Source organism: Mustela nivalis, assembly GCF_964662115.1.
Source record: "Mustela nivalis genome assembly, chromosome: 17".
Classification (NCBI taxonomy): Eukaryota; Metazoa; Chordata; class Mammalia; order Carnivora; family Mustelidae; genus Mustela; species Mustela nivalis.
Genome location: NC_139036.1, coordinates 61,986,300 through 62,001,244, shown reverse-complemented (window position 1 = coordinate 62,001,244; position 14,945 = coordinate 61,986,300). Strand labels below are relative to the sequence as shown.

Genomic DNA, 14,945 nt, shown 5'->3' with positions numbered 1-14,945 from the left:
CAGGGAGCCCGACACGGGGCTCGATCCGTGAGATCTGAGCCGGAGGTAGACGCTTCGCCAACTGTGCCACCCTAACGTCCCTAAAATAAGTACTGGCTTGACATGTGCTTACCAAAACAAAGAACAAAACCTAAGAGGATCTCTAAGTATACAAAAAGAGGGTTTTTTCCCCTTACAAAGCTTCTCATAAACCCGTTTCAACAACAATTAATGACCAAATGGCCAAGTCTAGTCAGACTTTATTTAAGCAAATTCTGTCTACATTTATTATCTTTGTTTTGCATTAACAAAGTCCTCCCAATGCCTCAAACTGGTATTGTTCGGGATAAACGAGGCCGAGGGGGACTGGCTCTGGTGACAGGCTGAGCTGAAGCTACGTGCACTTACTGGTAGGCGCCTAGTCGTAACTCGGGGTCTCTGGCTGAAACTACAAAGAGGCCTGGTTTTTTTTCCAGATCCATTCTTTCAAACTACCTTCTGGAAAACGGTCTTCCTCCCTAGGTAATGGTCATCATGAAGTTCATCCCTCATTTTTTTTTTTAAGATTTTATTTATTTATTTGACAGACAGAGATCACAAGCAGGCGAGGGGTGGGGGTAGCAGGGTCCCTGCTGAGCAGAGAGCCCGATGCGGGGCTCGATCCCAGGACCCTGAGAGATCATGGCCGAAGGCAGAGGCTTAACCCACCAAGCCACCCAGGTGCCCCAAGTTTATCCTTCATTTTAAAGAACTAGGAGTCTGGGCGGGCGTGGCGGTTAGTCACTGGAAAAGCTCAATTGGAGTAAAACTCACAAATCTCGTTCTTGCGACACCCCAGTGGGCAGGCGACAATGGCGTGTCCTTGGGTTATGCAATAACGCCACATCACAATATTGTAATTATAGCATGCCCTTCACAACGCTCTACCAGCTGGGGCTCCCTGCCAGCGCCGCACGGCACCGCAGGGACCATTCCGGCACTAGTCCAGTTCACAGGGCAGCACGCGAGACCAGCGTACGCAGCCAGCCCGTCACAGCGGTGTCCTATAAAGCTAAGCTGTAATTACCTCTACGATGTCCTATCAAAGTTCAAAAAAAATCTTTTTCTTTGTCTGTTTTCTGGATTTCAAACTCCTTAGAAACTTTTTCAACACTCAGCATTACCTTACACCCGGCAACGACACTAACTGTCTGCACTGAGGAACCTACGGGAAGCCAGCGCACTGGCAATTTAGAACTTCAGAAACGAGCAAACAAAAGCCTGTGGCCAACCGAAACCACAGGCCGCTGAGGCGCTGTGTGGGCAGTCCCGCCGGCGCCCCGCGGGGGGAGAACCAAGGCAGCCAGGGCCGGCTCACGGCACTTTCTGAGGCAAAAAAGTACATCAGTTCAACACAAGCAGGCGTTTAAAATGCTTGATGTCACAAAAGGGGCATCTTTAAATAAAACAGGAAACCTCTGGAAGCTCACCCAGGGCCCTGTTATGCGCCTTTAAGTCACCACCCACCCCCACGGTGGACACTGTGCCCACGGCCGTGTCGTCTGACTGAAGTCTGACAGGGAAGTCGCAGAGGCAGGCAGAGGACAGACCCCCCCCCCCGAATTTCAGTGACAGCCTCAGTGACAGCCACTCGGACCCTGACAGGAGGGAGGGAAGGGGCGTGAGGAGCAGCTCCCCGCACTTGCTGCTTATGGAGAGCGAACCACAAACCTGCCTGCGGACCAAGCAGACACTGCGGGTCCCCACGCAGCCGCCTCCCAGGGGCCCCGCACGGCCAGCAGCTCTCCGCGTCCAGATTAACTCAGATAGACGCGCGCCTCTCCAGGAAGAGGCTGTGACAAACTGGCAGCACCTTTAGGAAAACCTCACCTCTCTATGCAAATCCAAACTTAACTACCAACAGTTAAAGTTCTCCATTGCATTGTTTTGGCAACAATACCCTTTTTTTCGGCAAATTTAACACCAGCAGCTGCCTGCAAGCACCAAGCCCCACAGATAGAAACCGGCCCTGCCGAGGGTAGAGACGGTCAGAAACCACAAACCACGTCCAGAAACCATGTCCCTACGCAGGGCAAGACCGCCGAGGCCCCAGGGGCCAGGTCGGGCTCCCGCGCCCTGCTAACCCCCCACAGGAGAGCTCGCAGGCTGACCCCATGCTATCCAGGCTGTTCCCTCCGAAAGCTTACAGTAGCCTCCATTTTATCCCACTAATTTCTCAGACGTTACTGCATCTCTATGACGCGGTGGATGCGCCTGTCTCCGCCGGCATCGGAAGCAGCTGGGCTCCCTTGTTTTAATCAGTGACTTGTGCAACCCTGAGAGGTCAGTTTACCCAAAGCTACTACGACTGCTGCCCCTGTGAGTCCGCGGCAGGCTCGCCTCCCCACAGGTCAGCCCTGGAGCACTCTCACCTCCCAGGGCGCCGGCATGATCCCAGGGAAACTATTTACTGTCCCTGGATGCTAACTGAACAAAGAACAAAAATTCAGACCAGAACTTTACATACGACATCATTTGATTGAAAAAAGTATACATTAAAATTAACATAAAACCAATTACCCAAGTTATTCTTCCAGGTCACACTAAGATAACTTAAATGCAACTTGCCTCCTATAAATGTTTAGCAAATTTAACATAGGTTTATTTATGCGCAACCAACGAACACATCATTTTTTAACACATCTGAATCATCTCTTAAATCCTGAGGGAATTTTTCATTCCTCTGAGCTCCGGGGTTTGAGAGGCTGGTGGTGGCGTGTCTGTGTCCACTCTCGGTATCGCCGGACTCTGGACTCACACTTGATAAAGTTTTGCAACTGTCATCATTTTGATCACGATGCTTCCAGCGAGTGATGAAATCACTTTTCGGATCTTTGCCATAACATACCCTATACAATCATGGGAACCTGCCTTGCAGAGGTTCTCACGCCTTCAGAACCAGGGAGCACAGGCAGACATGCCGGCACACGCCCGCTGACTTATCTAGCTGGCCCAGGTTGGCGGGAATCGCTTCCGGATGGGCGGAGGAAATCGTGCTTTTATAGCCCAGAGCATACCGAACCCCCAGGGCATGGGCTGAACTCATAAAGGGTTATTTCACGTTTTTTTTCCCTTTAATAAGAGGGGAAGTTTAGAAAGACACAAAGCTATGCTTCCAAGTCTAACATGCTGGGCTCTGACACTGCCGTGCAGCCGCGCATGAGAGAGGGGCACAGGGGCAGGGTGAGCCGATGAACAGCCCCTTCCCAGGGCTCTGAGAAACCCCCTTGCCAGTCACGGCCACAGGGCAGCCAAAAACTCTCCCGCGATGTATGTGCCTCACCACAAGGGCCGCAGACCCTGGCAGAAACTACCTCGTAATAAATCCGCATGTGGAGAACAATGGATGACAAAGCAGTGGGGGGTGCTTCTTTGTGTTTTTAAGGAATAGGAATAAAGGAGTAGAGAAACCAGTTTGCTGAGAATAAATCAGACAGCTTTCTCAGAAATTAAAGTATCCAAGTGAAAACCCAAACTCCACCTGCCCCCACCCCTGCACACCACCGATGAGCTCATGGCACTGCGTGCGGTGGCAAGGAAAGGCATTTCAGAGAAACTACGTTTTATTTGGTGAAAACCAGTCTCTTCAGTTTCCCATATGTATCTCTCCATTTGGAAAGGCTGTTTTCCAGCCTTGTCTAACCACCCAATGTCTAGAAAGTGATGCTTTACCCACGAAATCCCACAAGACTCAGGATTGACCTCATCTGCCTATTCCTTCAAGCAAAACGACATCTGAGAAGAGTTTTGTTAAATCACTTCCTTTTAATTTTATTTTTAAGCTGCTTGAAAATGTGGAGAAGCTGCAGCTCTTGAGTGAAAGCAGGCCGACTCCTCCTGTCGCCCTGCAGCCCTGCAGCCTCCCCTCCCACACGCTCCCTCCCAGTCAGTCACTCCACGGCTGGCCCATGCGAGATCCTCCCAGACCGCACGTCTTTGTTCTCGGTTTCGGTTATGAGGCAGGGAGAGCGCCCCAGGGGTGTGCAGGGCAGCCTCTCAGGGAAGCAGGCTGAGCTCTACGGTTCAGCCTGGGAGGGGGCAGAGATCAGGGAGTGGGCCCTGGGGTTAGGCAGAGAAGGCCAGAGACACTGCAGGCCAGGACTTTGCCAGAGATGGCCCAGGGCCTGCTTCCACGGGTGAAGGCTCGGACGGCGTCCTGCCACGACCCAACCATCTCTCAGACGAGCACCCCCACTCGGAGGGAAGGCCGGAAAGGCAGGCAGGCGCCCTGGGCCCAACGCGCTCTCAGCTGTCCACGCGCATTTGCGTTTGCTGGCCCAGCGGGCGCGGGGGGAGTGCGAGAACTTACTCCACAGGGCTCCCGGGGCGGGCGGTGGAAGCAGCCAAGAAGAATGCTGGGTCCCTCACAGGGCTCAGAAACTCACCCTGATAGCATCACAAGATCGCCAGAGTCGACATAAACACAGCACTTACCTCTGTATTTGAGACAGCATAAATGCTCCTCTCCGATAAAGCTGACTTTTCGTTTGATTTTGGGAGCAGCAGGGTAGGACTGCATATTTACATCTTTTCTAAGTCCCCACGCACAGCACACAACGTGATTAAACAGGACAGGACAGTCAAGGAGCGCTGACTCCGGGTCACACCCAGACTCCGTGGCTCTAAGTAAGCCATGTGGGTGTCCCGCACAGGCCGGACCCTGTAGTCACGGTCAGCACAGTCAGACCAGCACTGCAGACGCCATGGACCTGGGTCGGGGTGGGGGGAGGGGGAGGGGGTCCCAACAGTCCCTTGGCCTCCGGCTACAACCTTCCTGGCATCAGAGGCCTCAGGTCACAGGATAAAGATTCCCAAGGGGTCTACTCAAGAGTACAGGCGTTCTCGGGGCTGACGCGGACACACCACACTCTTCACAGCCCCGAGAGAACCTTTCAGGTCAGACTTGAGAAAATGGGAACATCACAGGGGCTGGTGGCCAGGATAGAAGCAGGTGCACCTGGTGCGCGTGTCATCCTGGCCAGCACGAGGGTGGGACCCGTCCATCCCCCCAGGCCAGCATTATGAAGCCGGGCCAACTCCTCCCCCACCCGCAAGGCCCGTGTCCTGTCGCTAAGGCTGTGCTCCTCTGTTGCAGCACACGGCCCCAGCGAGCAAGACGTCCCGGACCGACGCCCAGCACGGGCTGCAGTCTACAAAGAGAAGCCCAGGGAGAGCCAGTGAAGGAGAAGCGGCCCCCGCAGATCGTAACTAGACAGGAACCAGCCGTGATCGGACCGGCGAGAGCAGCAGCGCCCACACTGCAAGAAAGAACATGAGTCTTCTCAAAGAGCGGAAACCAAAAAAGCCGCACTACATCCCCAGGCCTCCGGGAAAGCCCTTCAAGTACAAGTGTTTCCAGTGCCCTTTCACTTGCAACGAGAAGTCGCACCTTTTCAACCACATGAAGTACGGTCTCTGCAAGAACTCCATCACTCTGGTGTCAGAGCAGGACCGCGTCCCTAAGTGCCCCAAAGCCAACTCCCTGGACCCCAAGCAAGTGAACCAGCCAGATGCAGCCGCAAAGCCCGCCTCTGCCCAGCCTGTCGCGAGCGGGCTCCCACACTTCGACGCCAAGCTCCAGCAAAGCCTTGCCAAGGACGACGTGAAGGAAAACCTGGACCTGCACGCACGTGGGCCCCAACGGTGCCCAGGACAGAAGCCCGCTCTCCACGAGGAAGCAGCTCCCCTGAGCCCAGCTCCAGAGGCCGGCAGGGGCACCCAGCCCGTTCTGGAAGGCATTGCGCGGCCCTCGGCGTTTGTACCGGTGGGAGAGCACAGACTGAAAGGGCCAGAACGCACGGGGGCTCCTGAGCTGCTGGCACTGCCCAACCCCACGGCCAAAGCCACCTCCTTCCACACCAAGTCTGCATTCCATGCTCCCGGCTACCCGTGGAAAGCCGGCTCGCCTTTCCTCCCACCAGAGTTCGCACACAAAATCCCTGCTACAAAGGGGTTTGGTGCCATTTCCCCTTACATGCAGCCCGCAATCCCGGAGTACTCACCACACTTTTACACAGAGCACGGACTGGCCACCATCTACTCACCCTACCTACTCGCCGGGAACTCACCCGAATGCGAGGCCCCCCTGCTCTCCGTCTACGGGGCCCAAGACCAGAGGCACCTGCTGCCTCCCCCGGGGCCAGTCCCGAAGCACTTGAACGCCCCCTCGGCATATGACCATTACAGGTTCTTTCAGCAGTACCCGTCCGGCCTGCCGATTCCTTACGGGTTTTACAGACCGGAGTCTGCGTTCTCCTCCTGCGGTCTCAGACTTCCACCCGTCGTGGGTATTTCCAGAGATCAGAGCTCCCACCTACTGGAAGAAGCCGCCCTGCTCTACCCAGCCTTGAGTCCATCCAAGTCAAATCCTTCCAGCACCCACAAAAAACACACCGAGTTTGAGAAGGAGAGCCCAACTCCTGAGGCTAAGGATTCCTCCAAAGACGGGCAAAGGGACACAGAGGGAACCAAAATGAGCCCTCGAGCAGGCAGCGCAGCCACAGGCTCCCCGGGAAGGCCAAGTCCCACCAACTTCACACAGACAAGTCAGCCGTGCGCAGAGCTGTGCAGCCTCTCAGACAAGCCAACCTCCAGCGCCCTGGGAAGGCTCCATCAGCCTGAACACAGCCTCACAGCCTTCAAGCCTGTCAAGAAAAGCACAGAGCGCCCACATTCCCAAGCTCCGGAAAACAGAGACGAGTCTGCAAAAAGGTAAGAAAATTCCATTTTCAAAATCTCCGAAGCATGTCTCTGGTTGTGCTCAATCAGCCAACCTCATACATGCTAAAATGCTCTTCTAAGCAAGGTTCTATTAAGGCCTCTCTTTGCCTCTTCCAGCCTTGACGCCATGAACGGAGATGCCCCAGCTGAGGCGGGAAGTGCCTCTCGTGGCCCGGAGGCCACACCTTCCAGCCCAGAGGACAGCTCCCGGACAGCTCCGCTGAACCTCTCCAAGAAACCCGAGGCTAGGGCGGCCACGCACAGCCCGGTGTACAAGGACTATGCGGAGCTGCAGGACATGCCCCTGAACCTCTCGGTGAAAGACCCCTGCAACGTCCTGACCCGGAGACCTTCCCTCCACAGCCCACCGCGAGAGGCAGAACCTGCCACCACAGCTGCTCACCACACAGAGACGGGAAGTTCCGAAGATGGGCCAGACCACACCCCGACAGACCAAACTGGCCCGGACGCGCCTGAGGTGCCATCAACAGCCCCAGCCCCTGCTGCGAAGGCCCAGGACACGAGAGCGGTGGACAGCAGCGACGAGCAGAAGCAGACGGCAGCCGTGGCCCTCTGCCAACTGGCAGCCTACAGCCCGGGGAATGTCCGGGGGGGCGCCAGGGAGCCCACGGCCCCGGAGTCCACCTGCCAACAAGACGCGCCCACTCCCAGCACCACGGAGAGCCAGGAGGCTCCGTGTGACCTCAGACCCAGAGGGCAAAAGCGGACAAGCCCGAGGGAGGCTGGGAAGTCCCAGCAAGGAACTAAGAAGACGAAGCAGAGCGACACAGCCAGAGTGTTCACTCTTCGGAAGAGAACACGGGTGTCTTAGTGCCCGGCTCGCGGGGAGCAGGCGTGACTTCCAAAGGAGGTCACAACAGCAGCCAATCTGGTACCTTTGCTCTATCTGGTCAATTCTGACAACGCAGTTCCTTTTTTCTTCTGAGAAAGAAAGAAAGAAAGAAAGAAAACCATGAACTTCAGTTCATTTTCTGTAAATATTAATCATAAATATTCAAAAGTGTTTCTACTTTTGGTTGTAAAAATATTTAAATGACTCATACTCTTAAGACTGAGGAGTTAAACACTGCCTTTTGTTTCTGTAAAATGTCAACTGAATACACAGACTAAAAGACAGCTTTTAGGTGTATGCCATCTTATAGGAAAGCTTTTAAAAATACTTTTCTTACATGTACCTTAGCACTAAAACAAACTGCTTTAACTGTTTTGCTATCAAATCTACTGTGTTTTCAAGTAAGTAACAATTACTGAAAAAAAAAAAAAACACGCCAGGAGAAAACATTTCCAGCACTGTCATTAAAGTGCCCTATGTAAAAACTCTGTGATTTGTTGTATGTGAATAACACAAACAACGAGAGGCTATTTATACACATAATTTATTTCCAGTGGGAAAAACAGGCTGCTGGTGCAGCTCCTGCATGTTCTCCTGCCTCATGATGCTACAGGAAATTTCCCAACTCGTTCAGCCTCACATTCCACTTTCTACAATGATGTATATATTGCTAATTTCCAATAAACTCATAGGTGATTTTAAGAATATGTGAACCCTGTGTGATGCTTTAGTCTGCCGTAACAAAGGCACTGAGAAGGGGAACAAGCTGAGGCAGCCGTTAAACAGAAAATGAGCCCCTGCCCGTGCATGTGAGCGTGAGCACGCCTGCGTGTGCGGTCCCCAACGGCAGCCACCACGTCCAGGCACACACACCCGCCTGGCCTCCCCAGGCCTCAGTTCCCATAACTGCCCCCCTGAGAAAAGGCCGTCAGCACCGGCATGCCCCACCCCATGGGCCTTCACGGGACCCCTTCCTCCCACTTTTCAAGAGGGCCCTGTCCTCCGACAGGTCACCTGAGGCACCTACAAAGGGCCGTTGCGCACGGCCGCGTGACGCTGAGACGTGCCTTCAGAAAACCACATCTGCTGTTACGACACAAACCTGAGGAACGTGTGCCCCCTCACTAGCATCCCAGGGCTCTTTCATTTTCATACAAGGAACAAAAGTAGGGTACGCCTGCTTTCCGGCAAGTCAGCGCCCTCGGGAAGCAAAACCGTGCGTGAGAGGAAGCCCAGCGCCCCGCAGACAAGTTCGCCCTGGGCTTCACACAAACGAGCACCTTCCGTGTCAAGGGCCCAGAGATTCTGAGACCACTGTGTTTTAGAGCTCACCCAAAAGTGCCAGGTGTCATCTTAAGTGATAAGAAGAGGAACCATGACAGTCAAGGACCGTCCAACCCTCCTGCAACAGTGCCTCACGGGAGGGGGTGCATGCCCCAGGGCTCTCGGGGAAGGCAGAGGCCACTCCGACCTGCAGATTTGCACTGTGGAGCTCTGTGTGCCCGCAGCATCACGACTGAGCCCTCCTCATGTAATTGCCCCACAGGCCACATATCACAGTCACGGAGACCCCCGCAGGCCCTCCAGATCTCTCTATAAAAGCACAATGGAGGGCGCCTGGGTGGCTCAGTTGCTTAACCATCAGACTCTTGGTTTCGGCTCAGGCCATCATCTCAGGGTCATGAGATCAGCCCTGGATCAGGCTCCCCACTTAGTGGGGAGTCTGCTTGAGATTCTCTCTCCTCCTCTCTCTAAATAATAATAGTAATTTAAAATGTACAATGGAGTTCTAGATCTTTGTAACAAAACAAAACAAAACAGTCTTGCTGATTTTTTTAACTATAGTAACTTTCTGTATTCTCTTGTGACCCAACTTAGGAGTTCTAAGTTTTTAATCTTAATATATAAAAAGCAATAAACCCTCAAAAAGATAAAAATATAATTATTTCCCTATGACCCAGCAATTCCATTCCTATCTATACACCCCAAAGAAGGAAAAACAAAAACTCAGGAGGTGTGTGTACACCAATATTCACAACAATATTATTCACAAGTCAAAAGACAAAAGCAACACAAGCACCACTGACAGATGAACAGACAGATAAAACGTGGACTACGATGGACTATTACTCCCCATACAAAGAAATAAAGTTCCGGGGCACCTGGGTGGCTCAGATGGTTAAGCGTCTGCCTTCGGCTCAGGTCATGATCGCAGGGTCCTGGGATCAAGCCCCGCATCAGGCTCCCTGCTCAGCAGGAAGCCTGCTTCTCCCTCTCCCTCTCCTGATGCTTGTGTTCCCTCTCTTGCTGTGTCTCTCTCTCTGTCATATAAATAAATAAAATTTTTAAAAAGAGAGAGAGAGCGAAATAAAGTTCTGACACATGCTAGAGCATGAATTAACCCTGAAGACCTCTTGCTCCAGGAAACAAGCCAGACACAAAAGGACAAATCTTGTACAACTCCACCTGTGTGGGCACCTACAACAAACTCAGAGAGGCAGTCAGAGGACTGGTTCCCAGGGGCTGCAGGGGAGGGGAGAGGGGAGCTTGATAGGGACACCATTTCTGTTCAGGATGATGAAGTTTTCAGAAATAATGACAATGGTTGTAGAAAGTGTAAATCTGGTCTATACCACTGAATGGTACATTTAAATATAGTCAGCAAGGCGGATGTTGTTACATACATCCTATAATGTTTTTTAAAAATAATATACCAAAACCATTAAATCATGTATCTTCAACAGGTGAACTGCATGTCAGATAAACTGTATCTCAGTAAAGCTAAAGGGGTTCCTGAATTTGTACTGAAGAGGAAAACAAAGTGCTGACAACAAGCCTTCTGAAGAGCCTTCCCAGCAGCCCACAGAAGTCTGCCCCCACCACGAGCTCTACCCTTTACAATGCCACACTCCGTAGGGAAAGAGGGCATGTGGGGGTGTGAAATGAAGCACACACACATTAATCAAGGAGAAAAGCACTTTAATTCAGAAGGGCAGGACAACTACACACAATAAGTCAAAGAGTTCTCATGGTATCCACTTCTTTTTTTTTTTTTTTTTAATTTATTTTTAAGCAATCTCTATACCCAATGTGAGGCTCGAACTCACAACCCCAAGATCAAGAGTTGCATGTTCTTCTGACTGAGACACCTGGGTACCCCGGATTCACTTTTCTTATAGACCAGAGTGTCCAACAGTTGAAAATGCACAAAATTTAAAAATCGGTGAGGCATGTGGTCCTCAGAACAGACGAGTGCCAGGACCATGTCAGAAGCACTGGAGAATGCAACCCCTCCCTGGGCCCAGCTGCTGCCTTGAGAAGTGAGGTACCCAGGCTTGTGGGGAGGGACAAGGTCAGGCGAGGTCGGTGCTCTGCATCCCCGAACTGCAGTCACAGCCAGGCCCCACCTACCGAAGCAGGTTGACTCTGGGCTCCACTGTGCCTCCGCCAGGGAGAAAGTGCAGCAGTGCCACTAGCGCAGCCCCTTCTGGGACCACGGGACTACCTCTGTGGCTGACTCTGGTCTGACGACCGCAGCCCCACACCCACCCCACAGCACTTGGGTCAGATAATAGCTCTGCCAGCCTTCCTGTTTTCTCTCATGGGCATTTCCCCAATAAGAAGCTCAGATGCCCTAGACTAATGCTGGGGAGCTGGTCAAATGCTAGTTTTTGGATGATGTCAGAGAATATAGCAAAGTAGGGAACTCCACAGATCGGTCCTTCTACCAAAACAACATTAAGCCAGCAAAAATGACAGACTCGACTTGTTCAGAACTCTGAAATCTCATCAAAAACTTACAGAACCTAAGAGAGTGCTTAGTGAAGAAAGAAACTTCAAAATTTCAGCCTTAAGGAAATCTGTTAGGTCATACTGGCTGTCTGCAGACTTAATGGAACCAAGACTTCAGTGACCAGACACAACGAGGAATACCGTCGTCACGAACAGACTGGAAGAAGTCACTACGTGGACAACGCTCACCTTCAATAAGCAACAGCAGCAAAGCCCCAGGGATGGGGGAGACACCTGATTTCCAGAGTTACCACATCATAGTATTCAAAATGTCCAGTTTCCAACAAAAACAACAAAAAACCACAAAGCATATAAACAAAAGAGTATACTTACATTTCAAAGGAAAAAAGAAAAGCAGAGAAATTGTCCCAGAGGAAGCCCAGACTTTGTACTAAAATCAAAGACTTAAAATCAACTCTCTCAGATATGCTCAAGAGCTAAAGGAAACAACAACAACAAAAAAAGTCCAAACAAGGAATGTCAATAAAAAGAAACTATAAAAAGAAACCAACATAAACTCTTAAACTGGAGGACGCCTGGGTGGCTCAGTGGGTTAAGCCGCTGCCTTCGGCTCAGGTCATGATCTCAGGGTCCTGGGATCGAGTCCTGCATCAGGCTCTCTGCTCGGCAGGGAGCCTGCTTCCCTCTCTCTCTCTCTCTCTCTGCCTGCCTCTCTGCCTACTTGTGATCTCTGTCAAATAAATAAATAAAATCTTAAAAAAAACTCTTAAACTGCAAAACCCAGTAACAGAAAAGAAAACTTCAGGCAAGCTGTACAACAGCAGATTTGGGCAAGTGGAAGAAGAAACCAGTGAACCTGAAGACAGGGCAACTGAGGAGCAAGAAGAGAAGAAAAAGGAACATTAGCCCTGGTCACCTCTGGAGCCTACACCAAAAAAGATCACTGTTCCCCAGGCCTGGCACCATCCTTCCCAGGCAGGAGACAGCTCGGAGACAGCTCGGCTCCCTGAGGCCCCACCAGGCACAGCAAGGGCCTACAAGACAGTTAGCACACACGGAAGATGCCGCCAGTCTGAAGGCAGCCAGCCAGTCAGAGGAAGACCACATGTTACATCTTCTAGATTTTCGGCAACAGCTTGACACGTCTCATTCATGACACCAACACACACACCCTCCCACTCCAGCAGCTAGTGACCAGTGGCACCTCAACATCATAAGGTATGATGGGCACATCCATGCCAGCCAGTCTCAGGCACAAAAGGCAGAGAAAAGGCTCTCTGTCCTTCAAGTTAAACTGGCGCTGGAACCACCCAGGCAAGGATTTCACCTTGTCTGTGATACACTCGCACACGGAAGACTGGTGAACTCGACTTGATCAAAATGCAGGACTTTGGTGCAAGTGACACCAACCAGAAAGTCAAACACCACCACAGAATGGGGAGAAATACTGCAGATCCTCTATCTAGTGACAGACTTAAATCCAGACTATAAAAAGGTCTCACAGCAACAACAAAAAGACAGCCCGACTTTTTAAATGAGCAGATTTAAACAGATGTTTCTCCAACAAAGATATCCAAATGGCCAACACATGAAAAGATGCTCAACGTCATAAATCAGTTATGGGAATGCAAATTAGAGACACAATGAGATGCCACTTCACACCCACCAGGAGAAAAGCAAGCGGCGGGGCGGATGCGGAGAGACCGGCGCGCTCGCAGACGCCGCTGATGAGAATGGAAATGCTGCAACCATCCTGGGAGACAATTCGGCAGCTCCTCAGGAAGTTAAAGACCGAGAACCCACATGGCCCAGCAGTCCCACTCCCAGACAGAAACCCAAGAGAAACAGAATCACATGTCCACACAAAAACTTTCACACAAAGGTTCAGAGCAGTGTTGTTCATAATAGCCAAAAGGTGAAAAATCCAAATGTCTATCAACTAATACACAAATAAATGGTGTCGTGGGGATGCCTGGGGGGCTCAGTCGGTGAAGCGTCTGCCTTCGGCTCCGGTCACAATCCCAGGGTCCTTGCATCAGACCCCGCATCAGGTCCCACATCAGGCGCCCTGCTCATGGGGCGCCTGCTTCCCCCTCTTTTCCCTGCTCATGCTCTCACTCACTACTTCTCTCTCTCTTAAACAAACAGATAAAATCTTAAAAAAGGGGGGGGGCGTGTATCCCTGCGATGGATATTAAGTGGCCATAAAAGGAACAAAGGACTACTGTCGCGTGCTACAACACGGACGGACCTTAAAGACCTCACTAAGCAGAAGAGGTTGGATCAAGCCCACTACCAGAGTCCACTATAAGAAATGACCAGCAAAGACAAATTTAGATAGACAGAAGCAGACGTAGTGGTGGTCTGGGGCTGGCTGTGTTCGGGAGAAATGGGGAGTCACTGCCCGAGGGCACAGGGTTTCTTTGTGTTCTGAAATTAGATCATGGTAACGGTTGCAGAGTTCTGTAAATATACCTCACACCACCCAACCGCACACTCTAAATGGGGGAACTTCATGGTATTTAAAATTTTACCTCAGCAAAGCTGCCACAAAAATAAACAGAAGGATTAAATAGAATCTTGAGGGTCTAAGAGCCCTCCTCACACTTCACAACGCCAAGTCCAAAGCCATGACTCCTGACAGCCCACAGCTTGGGCGCTAAGAGTATGACGCAGGCCCTACCCGTCTGCACAAACGTCTCTGTTCCGGACAGAAGTGCACTCCCACGCTGCGGAGCATCTGTGGTGACGTGGCCCAGGAAGGCACCTTCTCCTTCTTCACAGATAGCCTTCCCTTCTGTGCACAGCGGCACCGCCAGCCGCACCCAGCCAGACAATGCTTCCCGGGCCACAGCCCCAGGCTCCACTGCCACGCCCGTCAAGGGCCAACAGCTGGGATCCGCAGGCTTGGAGCTCGGTGGTCCCTCTAGGTCTGGGGCACTGTGCCCGTCCCCCTGCTCAGGCTGCTCCCAGGCTTCCTCCAGCCCTCCGACCCCAGCCGATGCTCGTGTGAGTCCAGGGGACCGTGATGTCACGCCACGTGATAAACACAGCAGCAGCGCATGACTTAACAGGCAACAGCACCCCCACAGGGGAGAAAACCAGTCCTGAGGGACAAGAAAATCTCGGACTTTACCAAGGTGCCAAATACACAGTCTATCTGTGCCGTGGTATTAAAATCTCACTGCAGGGAGAAGAGGCAGTCAGAAGCCCAGAAAGGTCAGCACAAGAAGAAAGGGTGAGAGCCGCAGGTCTCGTTTGCGCTCTCCTGCACACCAACGTGCAGGCAGCGAGGCCAGAGGCCTGGGGTGAGCCCGCGGCAGCCCACGCTGGGGACTCAGGGTGACATGAAGCACCCAGCTGGCCACGAACGGTCCTGACGATGCAGAGCAAACGTGCGCGGTACTTACCGTCCTCGAGTCGAGAAGGGAGCAACAGGCCTCTTCTGCCCAGTTCCGCCAACGCCAGACAGCCACCATGCCAGGCGTTGTCCGTCTCCTGAAAACTGAGACACACGGACAGCCTGAGCCTGCGGTGTTCGTGCCGACTTCTCCCACCGCGCCCTGGGTCCTGGGGCCTCCCTAAAACCCCCTTGTGAGTC

The 14,945-nt window shown here is 52.2% G+C and overlaps 2 protein-coding genes across 3 annotated transcripts in view; one reads left to right on the top strand and one right to left on the bottom strand.

Annotated features, from left to right (window-relative positions):
• Positions 1–14,945, bottom strand: part of TBCD (tubulin folding cofactor D) — a 154,651-nt gene that overhangs the window by 98,097 nt on the left and 41,609 nt on the right. For both annotated transcript variants that reach the window (XM_082705650.1, XM_082705651.1), the window contains exon 13: positions 14,755–14,849. In XM_082705650.1, coding sequence (XP_082561776.1) covers positions 14,755–14,849 — 95 coding nt within the window. The remainder of the gene's footprint in view (positions 1–14,754; positions 14,850–14,945) is intronic.
• On the top strand, positions 3,697–8,298 carry ZNF750 (zinc finger protein 750). The gene is made up of 2 exons (XM_082705652.1): positions 3,697–6,729; positions 6,856–8,298. The coding sequence occupies exons 1-2, from the start codon at positions 5,291–5,293 to the stop codon at positions 7,568–7,570; spliced, it is 2,154 nt and encodes a 717-aa protein (XP_082561778.1). The 5' UTR covers positions 3,697–5,290; the 3' UTR covers positions 7,571–8,298.

Coding starts and splice junctions, on each gene's coding strand:
- ZNF750 (XM_082705652.1), top strand. CDS start 5,291: ATGAGTCTTCTCAAAGAGCGGAAACCAAAAAAGCCGCACTACATCCCC. Junction 6,730..6,855: donor AGAGACGAGTCTGCAAAAAG/GTAAGAAAATTC, acceptor TGCCTCTTCCAG/CCTTGACGCCATGAACGGAG.